At 45.7% G+C, this 20,925-nt stretch overlaps 4 protein-coding genes across 4 annotated transcripts; 1 reads left to right on the top strand and 3 right to left on the bottom strand.

The window, feature by feature from the left end:
- Window positions 1–1,492: 1,492 nt before the first annotated feature.
- Window positions 1,493–4,915, bottom strand: HOO65_070040 (putative retroelement pol poly protein; the record flags this gene model as incomplete). Its single annotated transcript, XM_071004846.1, has 2 exons — window positions 1,493–4,167; window positions 4,240–4,915. The coding sequence occupies 2 exons, from the start codon at window positions 4,913–4,915 to the stop codon at window positions 1,493–1,495; spliced, it is 3,351 nt and encodes a 1,116-aa protein (XP_070856758.1).
- Window positions 4,916–5,960: 1,045 nt separating this feature from the next.
- Window positions 5,961–6,629, top strand: HOO65_070041 (uncharacterized protein; the record flags this gene model as incomplete). The annotated part of the gene is made up of 1 exon (XM_071001230.1): window positions 5,961–6,629. The coding sequence occupies one exon, from the start codon at window positions 5,961–5,963 to the stop codon at window positions 6,627–6,629; it is 669 nt and encodes a 222-aa protein (XP_070856759.1).
- Window positions 6,630–7,295: 666 nt separating this feature from the next.
- HOO65_070042 (uncharacterized protein) lies at window positions 7,296–8,258 on the bottom strand (the record flags this gene model as incomplete). The annotated part of the gene is made up of 2 exons (XM_071005123.1): window positions 7,296–8,089; window positions 8,171–8,258. 2 exons carry the CDS (start codon window positions 8,256–8,258, stop codon window positions 7,296–7,298), a joined length of 882 nt encoding a protein of 293 aa, XP_070856760.1.
- A 1,813-nt stretch (window positions 8,259–10,071) lies between these two features.
- On the bottom strand, window positions 10,072–10,293 carry HOO65_070043 (uncharacterized protein; the record flags this gene model as incomplete). The annotated part of the gene is made up of 1 exon (XM_071001231.1): window positions 10,072–10,293. One exon carries the CDS (start codon window positions 10,291–10,293, stop codon window positions 10,072–10,074), a length of 222 nt encoding a protein of 73 aa, XP_070856761.1.
- Window positions 10,294–20,925: the final 10,632 nt, after the last annotated feature.

A 20,925-nucleotide genomic window follows, 5' to 3' on the forward strand; every position in this document is an offset into this window, starting at 1 on the left:
TTATTCCCGGTGAACCCACTATTTACGACGATGAAAACTGCGAAGGACCTCCTCAAGACTAGATAGTTAGGATTTATATCATTTCTGATTCAATATTACCATTGTGTCTCGAAGCAGAGTTATATAATGAACGAGATTGTGTCAAGCATGAAATTGAGTCAGGCTCAAGGCTACCCAAGGCCAGGCAGACGATTAGCTGACTTTGATAGTCTTACTATGCAACTTGGAGGATAAAACGGTAAAACGTACATGTCTAGTATGCGTTGCACTTGTTCCTCTCAAGTGTACCCTCTCATTTGATCAACTGATTCTTCAGCCATTAAATACGCCAACTGTCGGAATAATCTACTGAATTCCGTTTTGTCACTCATGTAGTCACCCATGATCCCGTACAACCGCACGTGGAGCCATGCTGGTATACACATTGATCGAATTGGTGAAACTTGTCTCTCTATTCCTTTTGCTAAAGTGTTGAGTTCTGTCAGTAACCTAAGTCACGGCTACCCTGATCCAGTTCGCCCTGACGTTAGGGTTAGCATTAGACATTAAGGGTCTTCATCCAAGGCCCAAGCGCTCGACCCAGAACATGGTAGTAATGGATGTATAAACCGGCCGAGATCCGCCCCTCGGACTAGAATTAGATAGAAACAACATAACATCAATAATCACTCATTCTCCTTCTTTCTCTTCTACACAGGACATTCAGTACGTCCTCCTAATATTTACTGTTAAGTTCTTCTGTTGCGTGGCGCGGTATATATGTTAAGTTGGCGTCCCATACGTGCCCCACTTATCCGAACCTATTATGGCTGATCACGTGACATGGTTGACACCACAATACATAAGGTGTAAAAATTGGTCCTTAAAGTTTATGTATTAAGTTAGGTAAAAAATCGTTTACCCCTCTCTCCATTTATCTTCGTCTCCTTTCCACAGATAAGAACCCAGTCTTATCTATTTACCCGAACTTTCTCCGGAGCACTCGTGGACGTTTTCTCAACATCCCCCCCACTTTCCCGGAGCTCCGGAGAAGTGGGTACGTCTGGCCATTGTATTTGTGGATCTCGTACTCCGATCATCAATCTGAATTCCGGCATTTTCTGAGGACCAAGCGGTTTTGTCAACCCGTCTGCCGCCATTTTCGCTGTTGGAATATATCCGATCTTAATCCGACCTTCCTTAATCCATTGCTTGATGGCATGGTGCTGTATGTCGATGTGCTTAGTCGCCTTCTTCACACCCAGGGATTTTGCAATTTTGATTGCCGCTTGGTTATCTCCTAGAACTAGGGTCTCGTCTTTCAAACACAGTGTCTGACTATTCCTAGTTCCAGTTTCAAAAGTTTCCAGGATTTTATTGAGTATCCTTCGAAGATGGATCCCTTCCTTGGCGCATGGAGTTAGTCCGATATATTCGGCCTCCGTGGTTGATGTTGCGATCGCTGCTTGTTTCTTAGAACTCCAGCTTATCGCTCCCCCGAGCCCAACGAAAATTAATCCGCTGACAGACTTCCGATCATTTGCGTTCGCATAGTCGGCATCGCTGTATCCAACGATATCCATCCCCCTCGGCGTGCTTCGAAGCAAATAGAGAATTCGGCAGTATCACGCAAATAGCGTAACACCCTCTTTACTCCACCAAGGTGTCTGGGTGTTGGTCTCGCAGATGCCTGTGCAAGGCTTGACACTGCAAATGCTATGTCCGGTCTCGTCATCATGGCTGGGTACATTATCTTTCCCAGGATTGACTGGTAACTCTTCGAGTCCAAGATCTTCTCGTCCTCATGTGCTGGCTCAATGTCCCCCCAATCTCCCACTGGCGTACGAATGGGTGACCTCCGGTGTTCATCGAACCTCGCTTCCTCCACCATCCTCCGGATGTACTGCCTCTGATTTATCCAGAGTCTTCTCTGTGGCCTGTCTCGTGATACTTGTATCCCGATAATCTGAGTTGTTTGGCCCAAATCCTTGATGACAAATCTCTTCGAAAATAACTGCTTGAACCATTTTATCGATTTGTCGTCCATCGCTGCTATAGTTATGTCGTCCACATAAAGCAAAACCAGCATTTTTCGTCCTGCATGATACAACAAACACGGCTCTGTGACTATGTTCTCAAATCCCAAAGATTTAAGGTACCCTGTGCAGTCCTCATTCCACTGGTATGCTGCCTGTTTCAACCCATATAGACAGCGATCCAGTTTTGCCACCATTCCATTGGGGCATTCAACATTCGCTGGAAGTTCAATGAAGACTTCCTCTTTTATCTTGGATTGCGCAAACGCATTGCACGCATCCACTTGATGGCATTCCATGTTGTACTGGCATACGGTCGCCAAAAACAATCTCAATGTCGCGCTGCTGGGAGTCGGTGCAAAGCTCTCAAAGAAATTCACTCCGTATTCTTGTCGAAAGCCTCTCACCACCAGTCTGGCTTTGTATTTCTCAAGTTTTCCATCGAGGTCATACTTCTTTGCAAACACAAATCGCGTATCGATCGGGACACACCCCTCTGGTTTAGGGACGAAATGCCAGGTTCTGAAGTCCATCAGCGCCTTCAACTCCTTCTGGATCGCTCCTTTCCATCCCTCACTCTCAGTTGGATGTCTAATCGCGTCGTCCAGTGTCATGGAAGGTTCAGACAGCGCTATCATGGCCCTCTGTTGCGTTTCATTCTCTTCGTGTATTCTGATCCTCTGCCTTGGCGGTTGATCCTCCTTCACGTCACCATCTCGGCTCAGTCTTCTCTTTGGTGCTTTCAGATTCATTGACTCGATTATGAACTTCAACCTTGCGTTGACCGCGTCAAGTTGTGTTGTGTCCGTGCCCGTTATAGCTTTTGTTTCCGAAAATGGTTTTAAGGATTGCTCCTCTCCACCATGGTCCTCGACTTGGCCTTGACACACCTCGTTCTCGTCAGTCATCTGGCCCGTGAGTTCTTCCTCTCGCAAACCTCTTGGATTGGATAATCCAGGTTCTTCGGACATATTGCCACTGTCCTGTCCTCCAAGCTCTTCCTTTTCTTGCTGCTTCTTGGGTTTCATTTTCTCGTAGAAATGCACTGATTCCGTGACCCGGACCTTCTCAGCATCAATATCCCACAGAATGTACCGACCGTCGACGTTTTCATCATATCCTAGTAGTAGGGATTCACTCCCCCTAGGACCATGCTTGGTCGTCGCCAAATGCCTAATAACTCGGCATCCCCATCTTCTCATATGGTCGGTTCTAGGCTCAATTCCGAAAAAGAGCGTATATGGGACACCTTGCGTGCTCAATGTCCTGTTTGCAATATACACCGTTGTCATTGCAGCTTCCACCCAGAATCTACTTCCCAAGCCTGTTTCCGATAACATCGTCCTGACGCCATCGTTTACCGTCCTAATAGCTCTCTCTGCTATCCCATTCTGGCTTGAAGAATCCGTAAGCGTATAGGTTGGTTCCGTCCCATTAGCCTTTCTCCATTTCTCGAAGATTTGCTTAAGTTCTGGTGCGTTATCGCTTCTTGTCCTCTTAATGGTTTTACCCATCTTGAGTTCAATCCCTTTTCGCCATTCGTCCAGAGCTCCTTGAACTTCACTCTTCTTCTTCAACGGCAGTAGCCATTTGAATCTGGAAAAGCTATCAACGACTATCGCGTACCACCGATGACCTCTTCTCCCAGTCTCGTGTGGACCAGACACATCCACTGATATGCTGTCGAGAGGTTCCTCTGCAGCTATCGACATTGTCGGACTCCCATGACTCCTTGTCATTTTTCCTTTTGAGCAGTCCTCACACGCGAAATCCTCTGGTCTCGGGGGTGTTTTGTCTGGGTTGATCGCCCTCAGCCTCTTGTCACCAACATGACCAAATCTTCGATGCAAATCGTCGTATGCAAGCAAACATGTACTGGTAACTGTGTCTTCCTTTCTCAATGGAATAGTGATTTTCTCTTTCCCATCGTCAATAATAACTTTCATGTCCTTGAACAAGACTGATTTCCCTTCCTTGAGCAAGGCCATTACTGATATCAAATTTTCGGACAATTCTGGCACATATAAGACTTTGGATAAATTGAGCTTCTCCTTCCCAACTCGAATATCTACTGAACCCATCTTGGATGCCCCAATGCAGCTCCCATCCGCCAACTTAACTGTCTCCTGTGTTCCCTTTGCGTTTTTCAACACTGTTAGCTCTTTCGTCATATGACACGAGCACCCGGAATCAATCACCCAGTTATGGCGTTTGGAACACTTACCGCATTGGTTCTCCTTGACAGCCAGCTTCGCTTTTTGTTGAGAATCGTCTTTCTTCTTAGCCCAACAATCCATTGCCTTGTGTCCTTCCTTGTTGCAGTTAAAACATTTCGGCCTCGACTTCTTGGTCGATTCTTCGTATTTTCTGATGGCCGACTTTTGCTCTAAGCGCTTAACAGCATCCTCTGCTTTTAACTCTTCTCGGTAGCATTCCTTTGCCACCTCTCGGTACTCCTTCGGGAGTCCGATCAAGAACATCTTGAGCACCATCTTTTCGCTCAATTGCTCCTCCGTGTAAAACTCCAAAATCGTCATTTTGTGGTAGTACCAATTCTGGAGCATGTTCATTTCCTTTCGAAGTTGGGTCCGAAATAGCTTCCCCAATCTCTCGAATTCCTGGTCGACGGTATTTGGTTCGCAAACCTTCTTCAGCAACTCATATGCTTCTTTGACCGTACTCTTGTTGACCATCCTGACGAACCCCTCGCCCAATGAAAGTTTTAGCGAACGCATCGCTTGTTCTTCATCAGTCTTTCGCTTTCCTAGACCTCCTCCATCTCTTTCCACACCCTCCATCGGACTCTCGTCGAGTAGGTAATACAACCCATCGTTCTTCAACTGGTGTAGGAAATTCATTTCCCACTCCGACCAGTTGTTCACTCCGAGCTTTTCCGACATGATTAAACAATCGTATGAAGATAAAATGAAGATAGAAGAAAAATTAAAAAGACTTGTTCTTTCAGAACACAATAAGCAACTATCTATGCTTTCCCAAGAACAAAAATCTGTTCTCCGAAGGTAATTCCATAGAGGCTCATAACCTGTAAAAATTGGTCCTTAAAGTTTATGTATTAAGTTAGGTAAAAAATCGTTTACCCCTCTCTCCATTTATCTTCGTCTCCTTTCCACAGATAAGAACCCAGTCTTATCTATTTACCCGAACTTTCTCCGGAGCACTCGTGGACGTTTTCTCAACACTATAAGAACCTTCTTCACGAACTAGCTAACGTATGTGCATAGGAAGTCGGAAAGAAATCGGCACCCTCAGGACAGGATTCTATATAAAATTGAAAAAAAAGAACATGAATCATTTGGAATTGATTACTATTCTGTTCTCTCGACATTTCAACAGCAATTTGACATGTTCTTGAGTTATGGCCACCTGTACCTGTACCTTATCTTCCACATCGCCTTTCCCTCGCGGCTGCCAAGCTTCCCGAACCCCCAACTCTCGATAATTCCGTCCTCACCTGTGCATCAACATCTTCCTGGTTAATATTATCCTTTCCCTCACCTACAGTCATCTTCCCTCCATGCTGTCGTCGGGTTCTTTTGGCTCTGCGCTGCTTGCTAAGGATCTCATTTTCTTGTCGAAGGTCCTGAACGCCAGACTCTATCTAATAAGCTGTTTTGATGCATTACTGCTTTTGTTCCCTTGGCTAATGACGTGAGTGCCTCAAGAATAGATGCAGGTGGGCTGCTCTTATGTCTGTTGATTCGTCTTTTGAGGTATTCAAACTGAGAACTAGCTTCAAAAAAGGTCGCGAAAGAGACGCCTGACAAAACCACCAAGACTCGCGAGGGACGGGCCACGGAGAAAGAACGCAATCTCGCTTTAGCTCGTAGAGGCATCGCTGCGGAAATGAAACAGTTTGAGCTGAGGGCGAATGCCACGCTCTGGCTGGCAGAAATGATTCCAGAGATATGCAACCAAGCTATCGCAATGGCCAAAGGAGACCCTTTTGTGAAGAAGCTGGCTGGCCGCTTTGATGCGGAGTTCAGAGCGAGGCTCAAGCTTCTCCAGGGAGGCCAGACCACAGGCAACCCTAATGTGAATGTCCCAAAAGAGGCGAGGAAGCCCGAACAAGTAGACGCAGCTAAAGACACCAGGACCCCAAACCAGAAGAAAGGGAAAAAGGCGGAGAAAGGGCCCATGTCCTACGCAGCGATCGCGTCCCAGGGAGACAAAGGGACGAACAAAACGGTGGTACTGAAAAGTAAGACCACCACGAAAAAGGCGACCAAGGAAAAGGAGCAGATGGTCAGGGTCTTCATCCGGGGACCGACGGCCGCTAATGAAAGCACCGCCGAGGAAGAAGTGGCGAAAGCCGTGGGTAGCAAACCACCCGAGATACTAATGAAGAAGGTGAAGTCGGGCTGGGCTTTCCACCTTCCCAAAAAAACAGCCATAGCCACGAAGCTCGACCAGATCAGGGAGGCCTGCAGAGCGAAAGCGTGTGAAGTAGAGAAGAAATGGACACACGCCCGCATCGCTAACCTGGCTGACCTTTACATTGTGAGTGACAACGGCCCCGTGACTCAGAAAAAGGAAGAATGGTTTGTGAAGCAAATCGAGAAACAGACTGGCGGCCACGTCAAGTCCATAAAGTGACAGCTAGAAACGGAGAAGTTCAAGGACGCCACACTCCGGATCGCTCTCGAGCTGAACACAACTGGATAGCGCTAGGAGACTTTAACGCCCACCACGGCACTTGGGAGGCCAATGAAAAAGAAAACCCTCAAGGGAGAGTATTGGAAAACTGGCTGACCGAAAACAACCTAGTAGTGCTTAACCAGAAGAGCGAACCAACTCAGAGAACTGGAAGAGTGTTAGACCTGGTGGTTATGCCGCAGAGGGCAGTGGTTGGATTGGAAAAACGTATAGGACTCGTCCCAGGAAGTACAAATGACCATGAAATCCTGAAAGTGGAAGTGGAGGCAAGAGCAGCACGCAAGAGACCGGAAACGAGATGGAGGTTGAGCAAAATGGATCGAGACCACTTTGTACTTGCCTGCGAGAGAGAAGCTGTAGAGCTGAACCGAATGTTGGCGGACGAGGGAAAAGGACCAGACGCGACGGACGAGCTCGCCAGGAAGGTGGTTGCAGCAGTGGAGAGGGCACTGGAAACATCGACACCGAAAACGCCCTCTAAAATCAGCCTTAAGTCATGGTGGAACGAAAAATGCTGACAGCAAAATGCCATGATGAGAGAAGCTAGGAGCAACCACCGCAGGAACATGGATGACGTCAGATTGAACATGGGTCGGGAGGGCTGGCCTACTCCTCAAGCGGTGTTGGGGTCTGTATCCACACGTCAAGCTTAGAAATGACACTTTCAGGATCTGAAGGAACAAGTCCAGCTCCTCTAAATCCTCCCTTGATATTCCTTTCTGTCATAGTGGCTTGATGGGCAGCATGAAATGCTGCAAAGAAGTCGGTCTTGGAAACGTGGGGTATTGAGCACCTGATCAGATGCTCGATTTCTTTACCATATGCCTTCTTGAGAGGTCCAAAGCAGCCAATGTCGAGAGGTTGGAGTATATGAGATGAATGATGTGGCAGACAAAGTGTGATAATGTTGTTGTCCTTGCAGTGTTTCTCAAAGTCAACTGAGTGGTGGCTTTCATGACCGTCGAAGATCAGAAGGCGATAGCGACCACTAGATCGTGCCTTTGTATGCCGATCAAAGTGCCTAAGCCACTCAAGGCCTGTCTCATTATCGGTCCAGCCACTGTGGGTTGTCGCGATAGCCAAATCCCCTGGAAGGTTGCTTTCTTGGTACCGGCTGGCAAGGTGATATCGGCCCACAACTACGATAAACGGCGCGATCACCCAGCCTTCAGCATTGATCGCCTGAATGACAGTGGCCCATTCCCGGTTTCCAGGCTGCACTGGTTTTGCCGTTCCACGTCTTTCTGCACCCGTGACAACCATTCCACTCACAATTGGGCCCATCATAAACCCAGTCTCATCAAAGTTGTAAATATCCACAAGGGTAATGCCATACTTGGCGATTGTGTCCTCCACGAGCCTGAACCAATCGCGAATAATAGGAGGATCTTCGCATTTGGCTTTTTGATAGTAGCATCTACGATTAAATCGCGTCGTGAGGTCTGGTTGTCACTTGACGAAATTGGAAGCCCAGCGCTTACCAACAGGTGACGCGTCACGGTCGGCGAGTAGTTTATTAGCCATTTCTCCAAGACCACGAAGTCGCGGAGGAAATCCTCGCGAATTCATGTCGATGATGAACTGTGCAATAGTCTGTTCTTCTAGATCAGATGGTTTTCGTCAATTGGGGATCCAGTCATGCCGAGATTGAATACCATTGTGCCGGCGACGTGGCTTATAATAGCCCATTTCATGTCTTTGCAGCCTGTCAGGGACTTAATTTTCGGTCTTTTTGAAGGGCTTGAAGAGCAAGAATTATACTACCCTCGTTATTTGGTTGGGGCATATTTAATGGTTGAGAATTGATTGATCAAATGGAAGAAGTAAAGTTGTTTGGTGCTTATCCTGTACGTTACTCTTAGCTAGATGTCTCAATTACTACCTGTCACTTTCTGTAGAATAGATCTTAAATGTTGAATCAGTTGGTTTATTAAAGGGTTCAAGTCTATGCTACGTCCTGGCACGATTCCTTTTGTATTGTGGTGTCAATCATGTCACGTGATCAGCCACAATAGGTTCGGATAAGTGGGGCACGTATGGGACGCCACTTAACATATATACCGCGCCACGCAACACTTTCTGTTGCGTGGCGCACTAAACAGGTTGAGTGGCGTCCCATCCATGCCCCACTTATTCATACCACTTGTGGCTGAAGATCCATGATAGGGTTGACACCCTATTATGAATCCTCATCAGCACTATAGAAGGGATGAAGTCCAAGGACCTGGTGTAGAAGTAATACCTCCAATAAATCAACTGACCCAAATATTAAGATCTATTCTACACTTTCTTGCATTATGACTGGGTTTGCATGGACACTACATTGCTGAACCCCTGGTCGCACTGACCTTCTCTGACCACCGCCGCTCGATGATTCGGCCACGCATCGACATCCATTTGACTAATGGCTTGGATCTTTTCTCCTCTGCTGTCGTTACCCCTGTTCTTTGCAGTCACGTTCGTTTTGCTCTCTGACACTGACTTTGCATCTCACTCGCCTGGTCAAGGTCTGTGAGCATGTGGCGAAGTCATATTAGCTTACACTGATGATGAATGTCAGGATCGCACGGCCATCTACATGGACCACTTGAATGACCATATTTCATTTCTGGTTTCTAGGCTGCACTGAATTTGGCTTTCTATGCCTATCTATGCTTGTGATAACCATTCTGTTCTGAGTTGTGCCCATGATAAAAATAGTCTCATTAATATTGCAGATATCATCTAGCCATGAACCATACTTCCCAACTAGGTCCTCTACATACACAAACTAGTTATGGATAATAGCTGGATGTTTGGACTTTGGCTTTCTAGTCACCATATTTGCGATAAGAAAAGCGTCTCTTGGGGCCTGGTTGTTGCCTGACAAAGTTTGAAGCTGAATGCGTGCCAGTGCCAACTGACAACGTGTCACAGTCGGCAAGCAATTGGCCAGCCACTCAGATACTCAATGGGATTAGGGGATACAATTATATCGCGATTGAATGCCCCTCTGCCGACGACGTAGCCTATTTATAGAAATTATGTAGAGGTTTGTCGAGCTTATAATGCTTAGTTTTGGGTTATTGTGAAGGTCGTGAAGTGTGAGAAGCGTTTTGGGCTCAGTATTTCTGGTTGTCATATAGTGGCCGAAGAATAAGTTGATCAAATGAAAGGGTACACTTGGGAGGAAGAAGTGCGACGCATAGTGGTCATGTACGTTTTACCTTTTTGTCCTTTAAGTTGCATGCTAAGACTGTCATAGTCAACTCATCGTCTACCTGACGTTGAGTAGCCTTGACCATGACTTATTTTTATGCTTGACACAATCTCGTTCGTTATGTAACTCTACTTTGGGACACAATTGTAATATTGAATCAGAAATGATTGAAATACTAGCTACCTAATTATGTGCAGGTCCTTCGCACTTGTCATCGTCAGAAAGTTCTGGATTACCGTCAATATCCTCACACCAGCAAGAGAAATGTCGCCACCAACAGTTCGGATCAGGATCTCTTGCAATCAGCTTAGAGTCTGTTTTGGCAGACTCGACATCGTTTCCAATAGCAGCTGCAATAGCGTTGCCAGTAAAGGCAAGGATGAGGGCAATAGATCTGGGGTGCATGTTTGCGAACTGCTAATTGCTGTGTTAGAACCTGACATTGTAAACATGATATAGGGAGGGAATCGTACCCTTGAAAAGTTAAGATGAATAAAGTAACGGAAAGAGGCCAGTAGAGGGCTTGGAGAAAATGTGAATCTTGTGAGGCAGTCCGAGACTTGATGTCTTGAGAAGGTTTGTAGATAGATTTGATGTATGAAAGCCAATGGAGACTGTGGAAGAACAGATACCAGCTTTTCCCAACAAGAAGAGATATCAGGGCCCTTTTATACAAATCTTAGTGACTTCTCAATACGTTGGAAATATTGCCAGTTACAAACTATCACCTGTTATAACATGCTACAGAACCTATGTTATAGATACCCACTTGATATTAGCTAATTAATACGAAATACCTTGATATATACTCATGTCTTCAAATGCAGGTCTTTCCAACGTACTACAATGTTCAACCTTCCCTTGCCATCTATTATCCCGGCCTCAGTATCATGGCTTTAGGGGTCATTGGCCATATTAATGTGGGTTAAATGTCATCAACTCCAATAAGCTACAATGAACTGCTTGCCATGGAATCCTGTGCATCCGAAGGAACCGAAGTAGTAATGTAGTGTAGTGTATAACCTAGCCTCAATGTGGTAACCTTTATGTAATACTGCACAGAAGCAGAAGCAGGGGGCCCAATTGGGCCACGGGTACCGGTGGTTTTAAAATGACATGGGACCCGTGGGACTTGCGTAAGCTTCCGCCTCCGGCATAGCTCACACATCACCATAATCAAGTACAGTACTGTGATCAATTCAACGTCTAAGTTGCAAAAACAGTTCTATTATTCAATAGCAATAGATTCTATTGCGAGTTGGCGATAATGCAAAAGTTTATCTACCGCTGTTCTTCAATATCCTCATCGAGAGACCGTTATGCTATTTTTGAGAACAGGCAGTGAGTACCTCGAGTAGTAATCTTCCATTGCCAGTTCTTCAAAGCATCAGGAGGCTTACATGCTCTATTACGGGTGAATGGCCGAATGTTCTTCCTAGTAGATCTCCCCATGACCAATCTAGTGGATAAGAATTTATTGATTGTAAAAGTGACTCTCGAGACTCATAGTCACTTGCAGGTGGGAGACAATCGTCAGGGAACAAAGCTACGACTTCGGTCCAAGCTCGATCCATTATTGTGTCATCTACTTCTCCATGGTTAAGGAGCGTTATTGCCGCGATTTACGCGTCGTGTTGACGATTAATGGTGCCGAAAGCGGAAATTTACGCAAGTCCCACGGGTCTCATAGCCCAATTGGGCCCCCAGAAGCAGGTCATAGTGTTACAGATGTCATTAATGCTACTGCTCATGTGTGTGATAAATGGGTGAAACAAAAATCCCTCAACCTGCACTGTCTCTTCTTGATCAATTGATTGTCAACCACCTGTGATCTAGAGGTAGAAAACTTTGTTAAAGTCATTCTTGCCCCGTGTTCATGAGAGCTTCCACCGTGGCTGTGTGATGCGAGAGAAATAGCTGATCAGTTGCTATTAGATCTGAAGTGTGGCATTGTGTCAGAACATGACTAGGCAGACATGGAGGAAACGACACGTAACCATAAACCCAAGTATAAATATCTCATAGTCGAAGTACTCAGGGGTGGAGGGAGGAGAGAGTGAGGAATGAATACAATCAATTCTACACCGCATTTAATCAGATGATATCTATAATGTTTACAACACTAGCTTTTGATTCACAACAGAATAGTCGTCATAGGCGTAGATAAGTGTGGACAGCTGAAATAAGCACAGCGTAGAAACTAGAAATAGATTATCATCATTCAGGAGATCAATGCAGAAGTGGCCAATCGTGCCATTTATCATCCCTGTAGGCCAATGTCACCTTGCCAAGTAGTACTGAGAAAGTAATGTTCCGAGCTATCAGGCTATTGTGGTGATCTGAAATGGCTGGACTAGTAATAGGACCAGTGTCGAGTGGCACAAGCACTTTGACTGGCGCACAACCAACAGATAAGTCAGTGTCCACCGTCTGCTGATCATTAATGGCCATGAATGTCACTACTTGATCAAATTCGAGAGATATTATGGGGAGAACAAGATCATCGGGCTTTATTTATCACCTCATTCATCTCATCTGTTTCAGCTCCTTGACATCAGGTGCTTTGTTTTGGTGTACATGAGAATGCTTATGGTCGACAAATGGAGCATTAAGTTAAATACTTTGTTACATATGCTTCCAAGACCGGGTTGCTTTCGACCTTCTGCACTGCATTTAAGGCTACTGTGACAAGAAACATCGAGTCGGCTGTTGGAGGGGCTGTTCTTGTTCCTCTTGACCTAGAAAATGTAGCCTCGAGGCCTGATGTACAGTTACAGACTCCAACGCCACCTGAGGAAGAGACTCACACCCTAGCCTCTTAGGTCTCAGACCCTGAATACCATGCTTGAGGCTCAGTTTCGGTCAGATTACCCCGACAGGTGAGGTACAAGACACAAAAGTTGATCCCCAAAGCCAATTCCTGAAGTCATTAGATCTTCTTCCACGGGAAGAAAGATATTTTTCTGCAAGGTTATGTTGCAGCGGGCCGGGCCAAGGACCTTGAACAGGTGGATGAGATACTAAGCCAGTGCTAGACAGCAAAAAGGACCTGAATATAGAGAACAGGGGTTATGGCAGTAGAGGAAGGATGTCAAGCACTTCATCACAACCGCATTGAAACATAGCAAACTTAGGTAACTTTGGCCGTGCACTTCCCTGCTGGACAGGCTATTGTCTACATAGATTTCGATAAGAGAAAAGAAGTTCAGACACCAGAACCGAGTAACTGATCAACAGCACCAACATCACCAACTGTCTAGTAAGCCCATAGGTAGCGGAACCTGATGGTCAAACAGAAACGCACACAGATGTCGAGTTCGATGCTGACGTGGAAACAGATGTTGAAGAGGAAACAGACGCCGAAGTGTAAGCCGGAAGGGTCACTATTTGTAGAATAGATCTTAATGTTTGAATCAGTTGATTTATTAAAGGTATTACTTCTACACTACGTCCTTGGACTTCATTCCTTTGACATGGTGCTCATGAGGATTCACGATGGGGTGTTAACCCTATCATGGGTCTTTAGTTATAAGAGGTATGAAGAAGTAAGGCATATACAGGACGCTACTTAACATGTATGGTGCGCCACGCAACACTATTACGGGCGGAGTTAATGTTGCGTGGCGCGGTATACATGTTAAGTGGCGTCCCATACGTGCCCCACTTATCCGAACCTATTGTGGCTGATCACGTGAGATGATTGACACCACAATACAAAAGGAATAGTTCCAGGACGTAGCATAGACTTAACCCCTTTAATAAACCAACTGATTCAACATTTAAGATCTATTCTACAGTTAACAGGTGCTTGTCATGGCAGGGGTTGTCGTTTGTTATTCTTGATATTTTTATTTTCCTTTTTCAACGTGCATGGCAATCTCTTGGCACTTAAGGTTTCTACCGCTGGGCAAAGAGAAAAGATTCGTTTTCACCTTTTAGATTGCACCCGGATAAATGTATCCCCGAGACGGGAAAAAGTTGCGAAACATTGTTCCCCAATGTGCGGCCGGAGGTTTATACACATTATGTTAGACCGCCGATTAGAACCACAAAAAACACGTATTCACCTCGGGAAAAGAGTTGCAGGCCAAGAGCAGATAAACACTGCATATCCATTCGGAGCCAACTACATCCCCATTCCCTAGGGCTGCACAAGCCTTTGGGATTGCAAGGCCCCGGGCCCACCACCTGTGATAGCAACTGTCCATGTATGCATTACGCGAGATTGTAGATGCTAGTCCCGGTTTTTCAACAGCTGCAGAGGCAAACTGCAGAGTATTGGGAACTAGGCTTACACAGCAGGGCGGTGATGGCTTACATGAAAGGAGGGATGGGGAACAAGCTTACTAGAAGGATACTGGTAAATAGGCAGTGGCTGAGTTGTGAAGAAGGTAGAGGTGGTCGGGGAACTTCAACTAATCGACTATTTGTACACCAAAAGACATGGCACGATCCAAATAATGAGCCTGATATTGTTCTCGCTCTTCTGGCCCTCCAAAATAACCCGAGCTAGGTCTCCGAGCTGCTGCAAGGTTATGTCATGTGGATTCTCATGCCCTTCGTCGCTGACAGAATGACATTCAATGTCGGTGAAATACCATCACCAACACATGGAGGCTATCCAATCTAGAAGAGCAACCCACCGTCCGGTTCATCTAGACTGGGAGCATCCCCTAGACAAGCTAATGTCATCCCATGCCACTTGCGCAGGTGACTTCACACATAGCTAAATATCAACTCGTAGACATAAATCAAGTACGCCTGAAGAGAAGATGGCATGTGTGTCAGCAGTGCGGGTGTCAGCAGTGGAGGTACACTAGATATCAGGCCCGAAGAATAGAAGCAATAAAGGACATGTGGTACGCCTTCCAAGAGTTCTAAACGTTGGCATAGTATGAATCTCAGTTCTAGGGGGAAGGGCTACTAGACGAGGCGGGTAGTGGTGCGTTTTGATCATCATCAAAGCCCTGATGCTTTTAGCATCTAATACTATTTAGCTGATAAAACTCTACATGTTGACCTGTGCTAAAAGCAACAGAACCAAGACAGTTCACACTGAGACCTAGCAATCACCATATCTGACACAGAATGGGCAAAGCTTGTTCAGCATGGGGTTACTTGTACATTGTTAAATGTCATATATAGCTCATTCTTAGACTCGGGGAATCTAACGGGGGAGGGGGATGTTGCTAAGCGATACGGATGCTTGTCTTCCAAAACTACACTTCAAAGGCTGAACAGAAGTTAGTATCCTGGACCCATGCTACTATCATATTGGTTACAGCTCCTGTACTAGGGTAATACATTTCCTACTTTGACAATGCGTCATGCTCGACGGTGAATCCATCTGCACTATTGCTGCCTAGGCTGTGGGTGTTCATCCAGCACGAATTATCACATCTGGAATTGCAGTCACTGACAATTCCATTTACGTTTTGTCTAACTCCCATGTAAGCAAAACGTATAGGTGTCGATAGATAGATACATGCTAGTGGTACATCTCGCAGTCTTCTTCTATAGTAGTAATCCGACCGGCAGACTATAACGCATCATATTTTCTATACTTTCCTTCAGTGTCAATATCAAAGCATGCATAACTAGTATCTACTATTAGGGTACATACCTTGCTGCTTTGTTCTGAAAACAAGGTGATTGCGTTACATAAAGCGCAGTATCGTTTAGCACACATACTTTTGATAGATAAAACCGCTGCGGTTATTTGCAAAAGGTCTACACTGCAGGGGGAATGCATTTGAGGCCACTCTCTACTAGAGTCCATAACCAGTCTTTTAGTCTCGCTCTGCATCCCTAACTACGGCATGGCTAAACAATCAAATACTCGATTAATGATTGATCTATTGATAAGGTAGATGCTACGAGGTTAGTGGCACAAGAAGACAAGAGAGCTCTGTAAGAAATGGCTTGCAATCTTGTCCTCTTCCACTCCTACCTCCCCTTCTGCTTCCGCTAGTGCAGTTCCTTTGTCATACACACGTGGTAGACAATAGCATTGGAAATCATGCAAGACAGACTAGTGTAGTGAACAAGAATTTTCATGGGCTCTGTACTGGTCACTGTGTGGTTGCTGACAAGTGAACAGGCATTTTAGGATTGGTCAGTTCATGGGTAGATCGGATCGGCTCTCTGGTAAAACGCGAGAAGGGAATTCTTTACTTTTACCAGCCTTCTATTTGTGGTCCTGCTCAGGAGAGAGAAAACAGACACATTAATAGTGTTGCTATTGCTTTTGTCCGTGGTGTATGTGTTGTGGGTTGCACTTTGGTGCGATCATCACAGCCAGACTGTTGTATAGGAACAGTAGTCACCATCGTGTTGTTGAGCAACAACACAGCAATAGAGTCCTCACCACCAGCTGCTACCTGCCTGACCTTGATTTACAAAAAAGCACAATCAGCAAGGGGAAAGCGTAAACAAAGTAAAATTACTTGTGGGATCCCACATACTGACTGACACAGGGGCAGGGGTATGTATGGTTTCTGTTCGGAGGCTTCGACCCATCTTAGATTAGACAATGCACAAAGCACTAGATGCCCAAGGGGCCAAGCCTTTCTAATATTCACAGCAGTATAGGTGAAAGCGTAAAGTGCGTACGTTTGATAAGCGAGTGCACTGAAAGCCTCTCACATCCCGGTTTCACATCTAGTCAACTATTTGTGCCAACAATCATGTCACATGAAAAAAATGATGCCAATATGCCTCTCGCAGTTGAGGCCCTTCAAAATAACGGGATACTAGGTCTCTGGCCTGCCACAAGGTCATAGTAGATGCATCATCATGCCCCTCATCCCTTGCAGAATGACATTCAACCCCAACGCATTACCAACGTCAAGGCCTGTTGGCAAGCCCTGAACTTTCTACTTCATCTGGCAGTATCCAGAGCTTGTGATGTTTTTCTTTTCGTAAAAATGACTATCTGAGGGCTAAATTCAAAGATCTGATCTTGATCCACGGTCAGTTTAGCCCTTCAGTGAACACAGACGAGAAATATAGCATCAGCCTGGCCAATATCTACAGCTTTGACAAGACTGGAATTACGATGTTTGCCATTGCAACAGGAATCATTCCCACAGGCTTGGAGAAACGCGGAAGCGCGAAATGAGTACAGCGAGGAATGTTAAGGATGGGCTGTAGTTCCACGATCGGCATGGAAGTCACCCTCGGCCAACTTCGACAAGTGTTGTGTAGACAACTGCATTATTACTTTTCGTACGCCAGCCCATTCGTCTCCGCAATGACGAGTGATATAGTGATATGGGGGCGATTTTCAAGGAGCCAGACTTAGTCTTTTAAACGTAGAAAGAGTGATATTGAAACCTGATGTGCAGCCATGGACACCCACACTGATCGAAGAGGTTGGCCCTTTGTTGAGGGTAGGTCATCGCGAACTTCGGAACGAGCGCTTCACACCATGAGGCTCCTACCACACATACAACAGACCAGCTCACAAGAACCATGCACAACAGATGTGGTCACATCAACAATACATCTCTTATCAAGACAATTGAAAACACACGCGGCTCCCTGGCAAATCAACCTAAGTTTTCCAAGTCCTAGGCAGGTGACACCTACCTAAAAGCAGTGCATTTTTCTGTAAAGGACTCAAGACCACCTGTGCATGTCATCATAGATTGTGTTCACATAGATGTTGCAAATGTTGGGTGGACCTCTATCAACGATTGCAAATATTTTGTCGTCCTCACAGATAAATTTACAATATTTCGAATTGCAGCAGCCATTCCCAAGACTACCACATATGCCAGCTCAAAGCGGTATAGCTGGGCGTGCAGTCAAAGAGATCTTGACCAAGCTTCGCGTGGTAGTGGCAGATGGCGTCCCAGAGGGCTGTTAGGATCTGTCACTACCCACAATCGTCGAAAAGATCAACACTGTCGTCTCGCAAGACCAAGAAGCTTCATATACTCAGAAATTGGATAACGAAGAAGGGGGACTTGCAGTACGAATCCGGGGTGTTGTGTGGCGCGTTATACATGTTACCCTAACTGACATCCCATACATGTCCCACTTCCTCAGCCACAATAGCCACAGGAGGTGTGGCTGAACGCCCACTCAATCATGAATCCATGAGCACAATATGAAAGGGATGGAGACCAAGGGCGTAGTGTAGAAGTAAAACCTTTAATAAATCAACTGATTCAAACAATAAGATCTATTCTACATTTTCCAAGGCCATGTGTTTGGTCTGGACACTGTAGTGATGGATATAGAAATTGGTTGAAATCAGCTCTTCAACCTATAATTAGACACATCAAAAGATCAATAATTACTTATTCCTTCTTCTCCTCGTTCTAGGGACATTCATGATGATGATGATGATGATGATGATGATGATGATGAAATTCAGTTTATACTCTAGGGACTATCTGCGGCCCCACTTTGGGAGTCCGGAGCTCTTTCGAGGACCGTATTTTCTGGCGCCTGTTTTTCTGTACCCCTTCCGCCCATGTCTGTGTGGTCCCGGGTCACGGCTTTGCCGTACCCATAGGGGCCTCCACAGGACATTCCCCTGCTGACTCCATCCCTGTAAGGAGAAGAGAGGAAAAAGGCAGGGAAGAGGGCTTCCCGTATTTTCTCTCCCTTCCCCCTTCCCCACCGGTAAACCCCAGACCAACCCTAAACCCAGAAGAGGGGAGTCTGCCCCAACTTCCCCACAATCATTCGATCCTCTGAAAATTCTGCAGTGCCCGGAAATCGTGAAGATCACGAAGTCAGGACAGCAGATTCCAGTGCAGCCTGGGAAGCCCTTTCCATAAATTTTGTCTAAAATCCAGACTGTGTGAGCATCCAGGGCTCATGGTTAGTCCTTCCCCTTCTTCGATGCGCTGCCTGTTTGGTGTGGATGTGACCTCGAGGCAGTCCCCTTTCTGGTGACCTGACCCAAAAGTCACCAGTCTGTCGTCAGACAGGACCGCAAGAAGAACAAAAGACAAAAGGAAAAAAAAACATAGGAAATAATTTGGACTGTGTGAACTCTCAAAGTTTAGTCCTGAGTGTGTGATGGTGTGTTCCTTGAGGTGGATTGGTGTTGCGGCGATGAGGTGTTGACGATCGCGAAAAAGGTGTCGTGGAAAAAGGGGGTGGATCGACGACGAGGTTAACCTCAAGGTTGGGTAAGTTCGGCCTCAAGGCATCACAGCTCATTTGCCATAAAATAATAAAGAATGAAAAAACGGTTATCGGTGTCATAAACGTTTTCCACCAGAAACCTGAAAAAAAGGGGAGGTGCCAGACCTCAAAGGTACCCCCCCGAGGGTTGTAGGAGGGAGAGTTGTCTAGGGACATTCAGTGCGTCATTCTAATATCTACTATAATCTTAGGTTCGCATACATCGATAGATAAATGAAGTCCTTGGCGTAGAACGAAAGAAGCGCGGCTATGGAATGAAGAGAAGATGGCGGTAGGTAAAGGAAGGGACGAGATTGATCAAAAAGGCATTAATGTGCAGGTGATGGCGGAGGTATCGAGGAACGGTGGTCAGTTAAGGTCAGGGCTGGCGAGGACAAGGCAGTGCGGAACCTGTAGTAAATCCAGTTATAACCCGCAAAATGTCGGGCTGTTGCTGAAATATCTGAGGAAGAGAGTAGCTATTAGTCTTAATTAGTTCAATACTACGCTGTGCTTGTATGCCATGTTCTGTCTTGAGAGTCAATGTTTTTGGTTTAGTTGCTTGATGTCACAGGCCACAAACCAGTGCCGAGGAGAGCTCCCCATCGAGCATCCTCGTCAACACCCTGGATACTAGCTCGATTACAGTCCGACAGCCTCTAGGTCCACTACCCCTCTTCCCCTTGTCTAAGCCTTGACACAGATAGCATAACATCACTCGTCTATCGCATTTTTCGATCATTGCCCCTTCATTGTTACACAGAAAGTAGCTCCAAACCAAGCCTCACGAAAGTTGTTTAGTGCACTCGCTTATCTACACGTTGTTATATCCCCCTTACTGTGGAAGCCTCCTTCAAGGCTTTCTACTATATACACTGCAAGTCCGGTGCAATAGTGGTAGTATGATGTAGGGCGTGTCCCTTCTAAAGAGGCAATAGGGAATTAGGCTTAGGAAGTTGTACTTATCAATAGACGCTCTTATATCTCCAACTAAGAAGACAGCTTTCCAAGTGTAGAGCCAACATTAGCCTTATTTGCCTTGCGTATTGCCCAGAGTTCGGATTTTTGGTGCTCCAATGCTAATAAGCATTTGTTGCACATGATTAGCAAGTCGGAAAAGAATCATCAAGATTCTGAGTATAAAATATACAGAACAACACAATAAAACACCGGCCACTTCTCAATCCAAATACCCCGAAAGACGAATCAGGCAGAGCCATTTTTAGCACATATTTTCACTCGTTTTTGCTATTGCGGGATGCTATGGCTTTGGTGGCATAATTACTATTTCGTTTCTTACACCTCGTGAACAGCTGTTCGTATATATGTAGCTCCGATCACCTGTGGAAAGGTCCATGGGAATATGTCGGGGAATACAAAGGAAAAAAAGGACAGCTGGGAAAACTATCTCATTCTGAGCATAGAATATTCAGGTAAGCCCGGAAGTCAGGTTTTCAGGTAGCTGTTTTAAAAATACTTGCTGCCAGCAGCTCTATTTTAACAGGACTCCATCCAATTCAGCAATGTGCTGAAGCAACTCAATAGCAACTCAAATGTGGCTATCAGCAAGTAGGATAGTCAGGATGCTCGACTACTAAAGGTTCCCTTCTCACCCCCGCTACGGACTCAAACATTAATTAAAACTGTCTTCTCGATTTGGCCATCAGCAAGATATCCTCCAGTGAGCTAATGCTGGCCAGCTTCCAGAACGTCTCCTCGTATCTTCACTACGTGCTCAACCATTCTTAAAATGTTTTGAATATTGCCACCCTCCCCTAAACATCGGCCAGTTCTAAATACCAGCCTAGGGATGCTTCTTCCACTGGCCTTTCCTACCTGAGCCACATGCAATGTATGAAGCAAGTATTAGCGCCACAGGAATCAGGTTTCCCA

Source organism: Ceratocystis lukuohia (genome assembly GCF_044167205.1).
Source record: "Ceratocystis lukuohia strain C4212 chromosome Unknown Supercontig7_pilon, whole genome shotgun sequence".
In the NCBI taxonomy this organism is placed as follows: domain Eukaryota; kingdom Fungi; phylum Ascomycota; class Sordariomycetes; order Microascales; family Ceratocystidaceae; genus Ceratocystis; species Ceratocystis lukuohia.